The sequence below is a fragment of the Panthera leo genome, chromosome E3, assembly GCF_018350215.1.
Source record: "Panthera leo isolate Ple1 chromosome E3, P.leo_Ple1_pat1.1, whole genome shotgun sequence".
Lineage (NCBI taxonomy): Eukaryota > Metazoa > Chordata > Mammalia > Carnivora > Felidae > Panthera > Panthera leo.
In genome coordinates, this window is record NC_056694.1 from 34,912,826 (window position 1) to 34,927,550 (window position 14,725).

Sequence of the window (14,725 nt, forward strand, 5' to 3'; positions counted from 1 at the left end):
CTCACGTGAACAGTACACCTGACCACCTCTGCACATGCGTGACAGTGGTCGTCTAAGCACGTGTGCATGCACACACACATACGCACACAGTTGCTACTTCATAATTTAAGGAAATGGCCAATAGTCGGGTCAATGTCATCTCATATTAACTCTGGCAAGTTGCAGAGTTTTTTCTTTTTACCCAAGTAAAAAGGCTTCATGACATACAAATCAGAAGTTTGCTTCATTTCAGCACTGGGCATTCAGAGTCTGTTGTGGAAATTTTCTATTCCCTTTCAGGCCATGTCTCGGATGTTGTTGCAGCTAGAAACCGGGTCAGCAGAATAGATAAATCCTCTGGTCTTTCAAGTTAGAACCCTGTTAAACTGACAGTGTTTCTCTGTGTAATGGGCCCCCTTTAAAAATAGGAATGGACTGACTTAGCCAAATTGGTAGCCATTGGCACAAGACAAAGAAAACCAAAACCAAAACTAACAAATGCTAATACTACCGTTTTTAACAACAGAAACAAAAAAATGGGGCGCCTGGGTGGCTCAGTCGGTTAAGTGTCTGACTTCAGCTCAGGTCATGATCTCGCAGTTTATTAGTTCAAGCCCCGTGTCAGGCTTTGTGCTGACAGCTCATAGCCTAGAGCCTGCTTTAGATTCTGTCTCATTCTCTCTCTCCTCTTCCCACTTGTGCTCTGTCTCTCTCTGTCTCTCAAAATTAAATAAATGTAAAAAAATTTTTTTTAAATAATTAAATGTCAATCGGTATGGAAGGTAAGACTAAACCCATATATCCATTTCATGGAATCTTATGTAACCACTAAAAAGAATGGGTTTGGTCTGTGTATTAACATCAAACGAACTCCATATTGATTTATAAAAGCCAATTAAAAATGATGTGCACACCATGACATAATTTATATGAAAAGCACATACACAATACTGTGAATACTATAAATACATATACATGCATAAAAAAGCAAAGTTAAAGTACACACAATAATCTAATGGTGGTGTTCTCCGAGGGGGAACTAGAATACCAAGCTGGTAGTGGCATTATTCAAAATATATTTACCTTTTCCTTTAATGTTTCTTTCTCATTTTTTCTTTTTTTTTTTTTAAAATGAGTCTGCATTTCCATGTTGCACATGTAATTAAGAAGTTAAAAATGGAAAATATCATTCCTTTATCACAGTAATAAAACTATATTATTTTTTAAAAACCTACAAAACAAAGGAAAAATATCTTCCAGTCTTATAATTCAACTCAACCGTGAGCATTTTGACGTAATGCCTTCCATAGTGTAGTTGAAATCATGCTATACCTTTTCATTAAGAAAAAATTTCATTCATCAGGAAGCCCTGTATCTTCCTTATCTTGCTCATTTTAGTGGGTATAATGTTCCACTGAGTGGTTATAATTAAACCTACTGTATTACATTCATACCTAGCTTTTTGGCACAATTAAGCATGTGATTAGCATACCGGCAGCTTCCCCTGTCCCCCATATATATCTTAAGAGAGATGTATTCTGAGAAGGATTACAGAATCAAAATGGTGGAACTTTTCAATTCTTGTACAGATGCGAGATCTTATTATGAGGAATTCTGAGACAGCTTCTTGGTTAGTGCGAGTAGAGATACGTTGTCCTGAAGGGGTCTGCAGTATACAGCAACATCTATATCTGTCCCCAAACAGCACTGGGCAACCCAGAGAAACAGAAAAACCGCACTCATGCTATGGAGCTCAGCAGGAAGCACCCTCCAAGCCATTTAAAATCCTAATATCTCCAGAGCAGACTCAATGCCAGAACCAAATTCTGCTGTCCCTCTTCCAGAAATGACTAAGGATCAACAAGGAGGTTGGGGGGGGGGGCGGGGGAGGAAACAAACCAAACCTCCATTCTCCCTCAACTTACTATAATAACAGCAAATTAAGTGACCCAGGTAACCCTGAATAATTACTGTATCTCACCCCAAATGGGAGTTATTCTAGAGGGACTGGAGGAAGGGCATGTACGCTCTACCCGAAAACGAAACTTGCCTCTGCCCTGAAATGATCTTGTTTAAAGAATGATTATTGAAGTCTCACTGACAGACGGTGTCACAATAGCTTCACGGGGACTACATGGCGATCGGACAACTCTGTCCCTGCCTCAGTGCTCACCCGGATATGTGTTGTCCCTGAAAAGTATCTGATCAATGCAGGTGGTTCACTGTAGCAGGTCAGCAGTTAGGGCACGGGAGCCACTGTGAGGCTACTGTGGCTTGTTGAAACATATCCCCCGGTTACATCATTGAATAGATTCAGAGGTAGAGATGATTGCTTGTTGAAGGCCAATCTCTACTTACCATTTGTATAAGGGTTGACAGTCTTTTTATTTGTCATTACACGTGCTGTGGCATTATTTACCTACGTACATAGAAAACTCAAATGAGCACAAATGCTAGGACTGGCCCACAGTTCAATTAGTTGCATGCATTATGACTGTGATTACTTATTTAAAAAAAAAAAACTAAAATGCATTTTAATTTATAAAAGGCAGTAGATGCATAACAAAATCATACATTTTTATAATTACATTTACTTCATAACCATTTTAACTTACAAATCATTTCAATAAAGCAATGTCATATCATTTAAAAGTTTAATAAGGAGACAGTAAAAGCAAATTAAAAGGAACTGCATAATTGAAGATTGAAAAGCATGCATGTACTCCATGGTAACACAGAAACAATAAATATTTTTAAACACAAAATAAAATTCATATGAAGGAACATGCAGTGGAGTAGAAGGGGGAAGAGACAAGGTACAAGGGAACATAAATGTCAAAAAACAAAAAACAAAAAAAAAAAAGAAAAGAAAAAAAGGGACAAACAAGATTTAGCCGTGTGCAACACTTTAGGAAGGAAGAACCATCGGGGAAGCAACATCTAGCATTCAACACTAGGAACAAGAGCCTTTGACATAGCAAGAATTAACAAGATCATTCAAGCTTGAAAGTCACAGCTAACAAAAGGATAAAAGAGGGTGCATCGTTTAACACAATATGGAGTTAACAATCTGAGTAAGATGTGCACTGTCATATCCCAATCCAATCAGTGCCTCCCAGGCTCGCTTAGAACGTACACTCAATTACAGGCGTACCGGTACCCAAAAAAATAGAGCATCAAGAAAACTTAATACGACAAGTCAAAAAAATCCACGTGGTATATATATGTATATAGATAATCAGCACTAAATACGTCAAGCGGCAGATGGACTTCACCACTTACCATTCACCACCATCGCCAGCATGGGTTTGTATACAGTTACCATGGTTACTGAGAGTTTGGTGAGGGGCCTAAGCGTTATCGTCGAGGGGGGGGAAAATGAAAGGCAAAATATGCAACATCTTACTCCAAAGACTAAAGCATTTTTAACTGGTTTTTTTTTTTTTTAAGTTTTAACAAATATAACCCTGTGGCCAGGTTGAGGGAGATCCAGTGGTAGAAAGAGTAGATTCTGAGTATCGAAATTTTAGCATTTTTTAATATTTATTCTTTTTTTTTTTTTTTTCAGTGAAAAGGGGCCAGATATTGAACAGGAAATCCTGTTGGTTAATCACTCTATTATCAAAATGATACAAAGATTCCAACTGGCTTGTTAAAAAAAAAAAAAAAATGAAAGGCTCAGTGACAAAGACCTCTCATTTAAAAAAAAACAAAAGAAAACAAAAAACAATTGTACATTCAAATGCTACTGCTTTCACCATTTGGCTCAATTTGGACACCACTGTGGATCCCTCGTCAACCCTGCAGTGGAAAGAGAAAAGAAAAGAAAAAAAAAAAAAGGAAAAAAAGAAAAAAAAAAAAGAAACTGCTCTGTATTTTGTCTGGTTTTGCACTCTGTCTCCCCTGGCTGGGAATCTATTGCACCCATTAATGATAAAACACAGAAAATTAAAAAAAAAAAAAAAAGTTCCGATTAACCTTTCCTTTGTCTCCCTTATTGCCATTCACCTTTTCATCAGTAATAAGAATGACAGGATAAAGTAAAATTTAAAAAAAAAAAGTAAGGCCAGTTTTCCTTTTTATATATAAATATATATATATATATAAACAGTGAGAAGGGAACAGGGTCACATACAACACACGGTGATGCATCTGGCACGACGAATGAGCGCGAAGCAGACATTTATGAAAAAGATGAAAAGGAAAATATTTTGGACATGCACCTCGATTTTACGGCCCTCTACCACGGTGCCGTGTAATTTCTCCCTCGCCCTGTCCGCATCGGCACTATTTTCGAAAGTTACGAAACCAAATCCCTGCATGCAGGAGGGAAAAGGGAAAACAACATGCAGATTATTATTCCAGTCAACGACCACTGCGGAACGTTCTCTCGCTTTAAGTTCTATTGCTTGTCCTGGCTTCAGTTCTGTAACATGCAAATTAGAGAAATTATAAGGATACGAAGGTGTGCAATAAGTAAGCGACACATGTGAACGAGATTTTTTTTTCTGTCACCCGTGATCTGTAACCCCCTGAAGAATTCAAAGAAGGATACCAAAGATACCTCTCTACATGACACTACAGAAGAAAATAACTCTAACAGAAAGGAAATGAGATCCAAATCAATTTACAGTGTCTTCACAGAGAAGAAAATGAAATAACGGGGGGGGGGGGGAGGAAAAAAGGAACCGCTTTCTGGACATGCAAATTAAGAATAAAATAAAATAAAACGTGTGCACGAAATTCAACAATGAATGCCAAAATCTTCTAACATTGCCTACAGAGTCATGCCGTGTGGTTTTAAGAACATCTCTCGTTCATGCAGTTTTAGGGTTATTCAAATTTGTCAAGTTTACAGCCTTTACTTCTCAAAAATAAAAATTAGAAGCCTAAAAAAAAGGAAAGACCTTTTTTTATAATAAATCTCAAACTCTTTGATCTAATAAACAAAATAATCACATGAAATGAATTGAAATAAATATCAATGGATTAATAACAATGCAAACAGTTCAAGTAACTTTTTTTGTATGAATTACCCCCACCCCGCCTCAAAAACATTTGTCCTTCTGTATCTGTTAACTTTCCAGGCTACTTCATTAACCGAAAAGGGAAATGTGTATACATATACTGTAACGTTCTAACACATTATCTTGATATTCATTTCTCAAATCAACAGGTAGAAAATAAAGAAGCTTTTGTTCATAGAATGTTATTCACGGTAACACTCTGGACACTTCCTCTGTTACTGATAGGTAACAAATTAGACTAGACCCTTTACTTCACCACTGGCATACTTTGTTTTAATATTTCAGCCTCGAAAAACAACCCCACTAAACGTCACATTGTCAAAAGCCACCTTTTTTTCTTCACTGACACTGTTCCTAAGAAGAGTACAGAAAATATGACACATTATTTTTAAAACCCCTAAAAATATTTGTACATCTTGTTCAGAAATATACACCAACCTTTTGAAACCATTCCAATGTAAATTTGCCCAACTTGCTCTGGTTCTCACAGTGTAAACTGGGTGAGACAATGCAGTGTGTTGGGATTCCTATTTGGAACTGCGTAAACGTCAGTAAAGGGACAGCTGGTTTTAAGCTTAACTGGGGCAGTTTGATGTCCAGTCTCATTAATGAAATAGACAGTAATTATAAATAATAAGTGATCCTTAAGCAGCTGGTGCTAACGCCCAACCCCTCACTAGGTTGCTAAAGTGACTGCCAAACCTCAGGGTGTTAAGAGAGGTGTTGCCCCATGGTCTGCCTGAGTGAGAACTTTCCAACATCAATATGGGCTCATGGGTAGAAGATACCAGGTGTGGATGGACTCAAGCTAAATTAAGTGATTATGTGACAGAACTCAATGGAAAAAAATAGAAGCAGCTTTACTTTGGAGGACTAGACTGAAGAATCTTTCATAATATTTCCCACAGTGAGGATCTGTGAGTAGGACAAGTCTGGATTATTTGATCAATATGAGACTTTATGCTCCATAACAGAAGGGCCTGCTTGGTCTCATACCCACATTAGGTGGTATGCCCACATTAGGTATCCAAATATACTGGCAAACTGATTAGTTTTGAAATGATAACCCTTCAATGGACTAAAGACACAATTTGGGGGGTTTGCTCTATTAATGGCTCTGACTCTTGGCCAGTGGGTCCCAAACTTGGTTGCACAATGAAAGAAACTGGGGAATACAGTGTATTAAGTAGATTCCTGACAGGGCTCAGAGCTACCTGATCAGAACTCCAGAGTGGAGCCCAGAAATCTGTTTGTTGAGAAGCTACTGTGTGGTCCAGCAACTCCATTTCCATGGCCTCTGCTATCACCAGGCACCATCCAAACACAGTTTCGGTTCACTGTATGAGGTGGAATACTACGTTGCCTACTTTCAGGGAGCAGCCGATGGAGAGGCGTGACTTTTGGAGGTGGATATCTATCTGACTTGGTTATTCGGATCCGAAGTGCAGGGGTACAGCCATTATCTTATGGCAATGTCCACTTCCTCCCCTCAAAACCTAACCACCTAGCATGCACAGAATGTCATACATCTAACAGATAAGGGCAGCGAGGACACTGGCTATAGCAGGGGCAATTCTCTCCCTAGCAAGCAAAGAAAATGCACAGTCCAAGTCTTATCAATGGAGGGTTCTGTGGCCTCATTGCTATCCGCGGGTACCAGTCATTAGCATCACAGCGCCCGAGGAAACGGAACATTCGACCCACCTGCCAAACGTCATCCCAAAGAATCACGTCATCGTGATTCTTGTCTGGCTCCAAGGCAGACGATACTGGCTTAAAATCAGCACTATGTGCATCAGGGACACACGAAGGTGGAGATAGAAATAGGTTTAGAATTCCATGGAAAGTTCGTAAACTACAAAGCAAGTGGCTCCCTACCTTCCTAAGTTCTCCCTTTGTCTTAAAATAAGATACTAAATATATGGAGTCTTATTCTTACTCTCACTTTCTGCTAAACGTCTCTCTCTCTCTCTCTGTCTTTTTCTTTAACTTGAGGTCCTCAATACCTCTTTCCTGCTGTTGAGATGACTAGTTAAGATTCTACAAAGTCAGGTTCAGAAGTGCTTATTCCAGAGACAGTCCCCAAATACCAAAGGGACTGTCCTACCTTTTCCATTGGACACTCACACCTCCCCATAGGCAAGAAGTGATATGGCCTCCCTGGGCCAGAAGATTGCCAGAATTCTCATCTGGGGGGAGATGCCAGTGACTTGGCAGTTTTTAGGTACCCTCTCGGCCAAGTGCAGGTGCTGGGTAAGTCCAAGACCAGTGCTGAGGTTACTTCTTTTCACCTACATCAGGGTCAGGTTTTTATCTCAAGGAAGCCGCAATGTGGAGTTCTTAAAAACATTCTGGATATTTTTATCTCAGACTTAAAGAGGGGAAATGGAAGAAGCATGTTCTGGACTTGGCCTGAGAGCATGGGAAGGGGGTGCAGATCTCAAGCGCATGGGGCCCTCAGAGCGGAGGGACGTGGTCTTTGCTGCAGGAGAGGCTCTGGTCCCAGGGCCACCTCAGGAGAGGGCTGGAGTGGAGAGAAGGCACAAAGCTGACTAAGAGACCTGGTAACGTGTGCACGATAACGGGGCTCCCAAGATGGGCTGCAAGGCCAGTGTGACTTGCTTATTTTAAAGCCTTTGGTGAATCTGGGGCACCTGGGCATGCCAGTCGGTTAAGCATCTGACTCTTGATTTCCACTCAGGTCACGATATCACAGTTCTTGAGTTCGAGCCCCACATCAGGCTCTGTGCTGACGTCATGGGGTCTGCTTGGGATTCTGTTTCCCTCTCTCTCTAATCCCTCCCCTGCTTGCTCTCTCTCTCTCTCTCAAAAAAAAAATAAATAGACATAAAAAAAAGTCTTTTGTGACTCGTGAATTCTGACCTTCCCATATCTCAATTATTTTTCCATTTTGGTTTTGAGGTATATGGGTAGGTGATACCTTCTTTTTGTCGTCGTCGTTGTTGTTGTTTGGGGGATACCTTCCTTTTTGTATCAATGCAAAAATAACATTTTGTATGTTAAATCAAGGCTCTGAAGCACCCAGGACTGAAGAGTGTGCTATTGTTTTCATCTTACGTGAAAACCCAATTCCTCTAGTTGCTGGTGCAAAGACCTGTCTAGAAGAGGGGGCTGCTGATACCACTCTAAAGATTCATTTTTCTGGGGGACTAAGAGTTTTACAGCTCACTTCTTCCCACTCACCTTTGCACACAGAGCTCCTTCTCCCAGGAAGACCACCTGACCTACCTCCTTCCCTTCCCTGGGAAACTCCTACTCATGAGAAAGTTCACTCGCAGCTTAAATGTCCCTTCTTCCCAGAAGCCTTACCACCCCTCACAAACACAGGTCTGCCTGCTTGGCTTCTCAGTAGCCTCTTACGTGCCATACAGCACAGCCTGCAATATTGCATTTGGGTGCCCTCCCTGCCCCCCCCACCCCCGCCAACTACTCAGGAAAATCTATGAGGACAGGAAGCACTTCTGTTTCCCTTACCATGAATTCACCTGTCTTCTTGTACCTGGAAGGGAACCAGTCCTCACAGGTAGCTACGGAATCAAAGATCAGACCGTATACTTCCTACATGTATTACGCGCTAGGGGCGCCTGGGGGACTCAGTCCGTTAAGCATCCAACTCTTGGTTCTGGCTCAGGTCCTGATCTCACAGTTCATGGGTTCGAGTCCCACGTCAAGCTCCATGCCGACAGTGCACAGCCTGCTTAGGATTCTCTCTCTCCTCCTCTCTCTTCCCCTCCCCTGCCCTCTCTCTCTCTCAAAATAAATAAATAAACATTAAAAAAAGAAGTAGCTCTATCTGGCTGTATCCCCCAAACACAATACTTTAGAGGTAAACAAAATGTTTTTAAATCTCGTAAAGGAAAAAAAAATTTAAGATCTCTGACCCCTAAATGCTATCATACTCTTATTTTCAAAGTCTGGCACGTCTTTTTAAAATGTGGTTTCCCCGTATACTTGCTACCTGTGTATACATTTATGCTCTACATTCTCAGGATAACATAGGCACTGTCTGTGTTTGTATAAGGTATATGAACATGCACACCCCCCACCCCCAAATATCCCCAACATACAGCCGTACTCACTGGGCACTGCAGGACCTGCCTCGGGGACCGTCTCCAAAGAGAATGGCCAGAAGGTGAGCTCCTAGCTCTTAAGGGCCACCCACTTCCCCTGGCTGCTTCTCCTGCACCAAATGATGAAAATGAGGTCCTCACAATGGTTCAGGTTCCTCAACTATTTAAATGGCAATGTTCCTTTAAATAGGGCCCTTTCCTGTAAAGGATGATGCCAAGGATGAAAAATGTCCTCGTGTGAGCTGCTGTCCCTATTTAGCAGGTGCCCCAAAGGACTGTCTGGATGACACTCCAGTCAGCACCTGCAAGACGGGTTGTTTCCGAGGAAGCATACCCAGCCAGAGAGGCTATTTTTGATGTCTCCTAATCAAAAGGAAAAAGCAGGTTCACAAAGTCAGTCTCTGGATGCAGCAAACTTAACTGGTCTTCATTGCTAAAGCCCCAGAGACAGGCTAATCACGGCAATGACGGGGAAAGTATTAAAAATAGTACCTCCACTGTACTTTCAAAATAGCAAACGATATTCTTCTAATGTCCCAAAACAGCTCTCGAAAGGAATTAAATAGCTTTTTCCAACGGGCAAACGTTACAAAACAAAATATAAATTAAATATAAATTTTAAAAAAGGCAGTCTTTAAAAGCAGTGGCATTACAGACTCAGGATTAGAAGGAAGTTGGCCAACATTCTGGGTCATCTTCTAGGATTTTGCCAGGAACTGAGTGAAAGGGATTAGGCTGTGTACATTTTTTGCTTTTCTTTTTCTTTTTAAATTTTTTTTTAACATTTACTCATTTTTGAGAGACAGAGTGTGAGTGGGGGGCAGAGAGAGAGGGAGACACAGAATCGGAAGCAGGCTCCAGGCTCTGAGCTGTCAGCACAGAGCCTGATGCGGGGCTCGAATTCCCAGACTGGAGATCATAATCTGAGCCGAAGTCGGACGTCTAACCGACAGAGCCACCCAGGTGCCCCTTTTCTTTTCTTTTTTTGAAGATTTTATTTTTGAGTAATCTCTACACCCAATGTGGGGCTCAAACTCACAACCCTGAGATCAACAGTCACTGGCTCGATGGACTGAGCCAGCCGGGTGCCCCTGGGCACATTTTTTCTTCAATTCTTTTTTAATGTTTATTAATTTTTGGGAGACAGAACAGAATGTGAGCGGGCAGAGAGGCAAAGAGAGAGGGAGACAGAATCCGAAGCAGGCTCCAGGCTCTGAGCTGTCAGCATGGAGCATGATACGGGGCTCAAACCCACTGACCGCAAGATCAAGACCTGGGCTGAAGTCAGACACTCAACTGACTGAGCCACTCAGGCGCCCCGAGGGCACATTTTTTCTTAATGCACTTTGCATTGCAGGTATAGAAACAGCCCCTGTAATAATTTTCATACAAGAAGCAGAAAGTTAACTTACGTTTCTCCCAGACTAGAGGTCCTACCACTGATACAAGAATGACCAAAAAAAAAAAAAAAAAAAAAAAAAAAAAAAAATCCAAAATTATGGAGGAAGAAGGTCCCTGAACAAGCAGAACCAGAGAGTATAATGAATTGATTCTTTTTTTTTTTTTTTTTTCCTCATCTGGCATATTGCAACATCATTTTGGCTATGGAGAGGAGAACACTGGATTTTCCTCCCTCACGGCAATCTGCAGCATCCCATTCAGGAGGGTAAGTGTGCAGACTGCCCAGGGAACAATATATTCAAATGCTTGCTTCATGGAAGGAGGTATGCTATGCCCAAGAGAGTTGGCACTGTCCCCCTTGGAAAAAAACAGTTCTTCTCTTAACCCTCCTGGATACTGACTTGTCCCAAGTTGCCTGTATAAGGAAAGTTATAGGGCATACAGTATCTCTGTATCTGGCAAGCGATTTGTCCCAATATCCGTTTTCACAGTCTGAAGATGTAAGAAGGGAGCTTAGAATTCTGGACAGCTTGGGGACTGGCACCAGGAATTTAGAACTTTAACAACAGGCCTGGAAGGTCTCGTAAAACACAGATTGCTGGGCTCCAATTTTGAGTATCTGATTAGGGCTGGGTTGGACCCTGAGAATTTGCATTTCTAAGTAAGTTCCTAAGTCCTGCTGCTCCTGTGGGGATTGAATTTTGATGACCACTGAATGATACAGGGGATACATTGAAAGACATGGGCCTTTCCCCCCCAACCTAATGTATTTCCATGTTGAAGGGGCCTTTCCATATAACCCTCGACTTTTACTAACACTCTTACCTCTAGGAAAATCTACTTTAAAATTGGTCTCCTATAGGGGAAAAAATTCAAAGCAATGGCAAATTGCAAAATGTGGAGTGGTGAATATATTAAGGAAAACAATTACATTCAAAAGGTTGGTGTATGTGAAATTTTCTCCCCTACAACCCAGGAAAATAACTGCACTTTATTAATACAGAATAATCACATATTTACCTGCGCATGAGACTATCAACTCACTTTTTAATATAAAGAACATAATTATCACTGAAAAACAAAAATGTAGCAACAACATTATTTTTTAAGCATGGGTAATTTTCCTCTGGAAACTTGATATATATATAAATATATATATAAATAGATAGATAGGTATAAAACAGCAATTTTAAATTACCCCCCCCTTATACATTTACACTAAACCCAATGTATTTCCCACCATTTTGGAAACTGGAGGAGGTCTCTAAAGGAATTCCCACTAAAGTGTATTTTCACAATGTGCTAATTAAAACAGTGCAGTTGTTTTCCATTATGCATAGCAAACGTTTAAAAATAAGCTAAACAGTCCTGAAGTAAATTAAATTGCTTACCTTTGAGCCTCGCTCATTAAAAATAATTTCAACATCTAAGATTTTACCAAATTGCTGCAAAGAAATAGAAATGTTTTATAAGCAAGAGAAATGGAATAAATCATATTATGCACATTGGTAATTGTACCCCAAGTCAGAGGGTTTTTTTTTCCTCTTTTATTATCAAGGATAGGCATTTTAAGTTGTTTTATCCTTAGAGAAGTGCTTGAACCAAGAGACAGTGGAACCACACACAGATTTCCATCTTGCTGGATACCCCACCATGTGCGAGGGTGTAGCACTGGCCTGGGGCAAAATGTATAGTCAAGTGGTTAGTTCCATTTTCCTTTTTTTATGTGTCTGCAATAACTTTCCCAGGCACTGAGCAGCGAAGATGAAAACTGGTTGGTGTGTAAACTGATCCTCCTATGCTACTCTACTCCACTAGCTACTGGGAGAAACCTCCTGGAAGAGGTGTGGTTTTCATAATAAAATGTCCAGGTAGAATCTGATGATGAGGATTACGGCCCTTGGCCCCAGCATAAGCTAGAGGAACAGTGAGGCCATGGAAGAGAAGTCAAGTCCAAAGAGATAAAAGCAAGATCCTCCAGGAGGATATCCATCATAATCAAGACACCAGTGTAGCTGTGATTAGCCCTCGGGCTGAAATGTACTTCTCTCAAAATGATTCCCCATTTTGTTAAACAAACAAATAGATTTTAGACAATTAGCACGAATAGACTCTATAAGGGGTGAAAGCAACTTGACATATTTAGGTCGGAAACATGGTTTCGGATTACAAATAGGGCAGCCAAATAACTCACGGATGCGTAGTTAAATTTAAATTTCAAATTTTTCAGGATAATTACAATCCCTGCAATATTTAAGACATACCTATACTTAATAAAATATGTTATCTACAATTCAAATTCAACTATTGTTATCTTATGTTTGTCTTTATTTGCTAAATCTCATAGTCCTAGGGAGACGTGCACGTCAAACAATTTGTGATTCATACTTTTAAAAAAAGGGAACATGGACTTGGAATCAGAAGCATCTGATAGTCCAAAATCTTTTCCCCTTGACATTGGAGTCTCTTCCTTTTTCTTAGCTTGCATGAAGTACAGTGGGTATTTATTTATTTAACTTTTTTGAGTGTGCAGGTGGGAGGGGGTTGTTGTGAAAGTATGCGGCATGGCCCAGGAAAAGTATGATGGGAAATTTACCCTGATGCAGAATTAGGGCGAGTGCTCCTTTTAGTGATTAAAAAAATAAATGGAACCACACGAAGTAATATGTCCATCTTTTTTTCTTTTATTTTGAGCTTTTGTATTATTCCATTTGCTTTTGCAGCCTGGATTTTTACTGCGTCCTTTGTTGCCCTAAGAGATTCTGCATTCTGTCTTTTTCCCCAGGGTAGAAAGCATTAAGCAGCCTCCATGTTGCAGAGGACAGAGTGGCTGGGAGAGAAAGAAAAAGAACCAAAGATAAGAAGACAGAGAAGAGAAGACAGCTCCCCTGGCCACTATACACAGGATACCAGGGGGCCCTGAGAATAAGTGTGAAGAGGGTGCAACTAAGATTTGAGAACAAAATTATTTGAAACATACAGAGGCTATCCTCTGGAACATACAAATAAATCTACCTCCCCTGGAAAGGCAGAAAAAAAAAAAACTATGCACACTCCAGTTGAAGAGAAAGAGCTCAAAACCTTGAAACAAAAGTAGTTTGATGAGAAAAAGGGAATCCAAAGCTATGTCATGGAAATGTGCCCATCCCCCAGGATACAGAGGCGGTCAGGGGACTGCCCGTTGAATTCGTCTTGTAGAGCGGACATGTTTCTCTTCCTCCGGGAGAAGTAGAAGGCTAGGAAGAAACAAAGAAGCAGTTGGGCTGGGAGAGGACAGGGGAGGACTACAGTGCCAGCAGGAGAGATGGAAATACCAAGAAACTCATAGGTAACTCACCCTGCAATTGATGGGCACTCTAATTTCCTTTTGGTCAAGAGAATGTTCTTCTATGGAGCATTTTCTGTGCCCTAGATTTGGGCAGAGAAAGTTGTTAAAAATAGAAGAAGAAAACTTTCAGGTTTGGGAAATGCAGGATTTGCCGTTGAAAGGGGAGCTGAGTTTCATAGTAAAAACTCCTCCCGTTTGTGAACTCCTCAGAAGCAGTGATTTTGATATAACGTCCTCAGAATATTCAGTCCACACAGATGCTATCATATTTATTTCAGGCCTAAGAGCATGAAAGCACACATATTTATGAGCAGGGAAGCTTGAAAAGGATTCCTTCCAAAACCATGAAGCAAATGTCATCTACGGAACATTCTCTAAGCAGTCAACATGAAAACACTCCCTTTAAAAGAAGATCTGGTTGAAACAGAACCAACCAATCAAGAAGTAATCCTAGCATGTGTCATTCCCTAAATGAAACAATGACACCATATGCCCTGAAATGGTCTCAAATGTTTGCCTCTTTGGCAGTTGCTACTGGGTGGGTGATTCTCAGAGCCAGCGAAGCAAGCGAAGCAAACGGGCAAGAAGAATACTGGTGTAAGCCCCATTTCGAAGACAGTTGCATACTGTATTTATAGTATCAACAGTTTAATTGGGAAGTTTGGTACTAATGATGTAAACACAGCTGGCACACGTTCAGTTTAAACAGACACGGCTCGCTCGCAGACATTAACTCGCATTTGTCTGCTCAACACCCATGGTTCGCCGCGTTCCACGACAACTCCAAATCCACGCAAGGGGTCTCAATAGCTGTATCAAGAACAAAATCCAGAAGCTTACAGGCATGCACTGGAGCAGGTACGTACCAGGCATTTTCAGATAGTCTCAGATCAAATAAT

At 40.8% G+C, this 14,725-nt stretch overlaps 1 protein-coding gene across 19 annotated transcripts in view; it reads right to left on the reverse strand.

Moving 5' to 3' along the window:
- Positions 1–14,725, reverse strand: part of RBFOX1 (RNA binding fox-1 homolog 1) — a 1,461,670-nt gene that overhangs the window by 112,223 nt on the left and 1,334,722 nt on the right. For all 19 annotated transcript variants that reach the window (XM_042921406.1, XM_042921400.1, XM_042921398.1 and 16 more), the window contains 3 exons: positions 11,890–11,943; positions 4,203–4,295; positions 2,338–2,398 (listed from right to left, as the gene is read on the reverse strand). In XM_042921406.1, the coding sequence (XP_042777340.1) occupies positions 2,338–2,398; positions 4,203–4,295; positions 11,890–11,943 (208 nt within the window). The remainder of the gene's footprint in view (positions 1–2,337; positions 2,399–4,202; positions 4,296–11,889; positions 11,944–14,725) is intronic.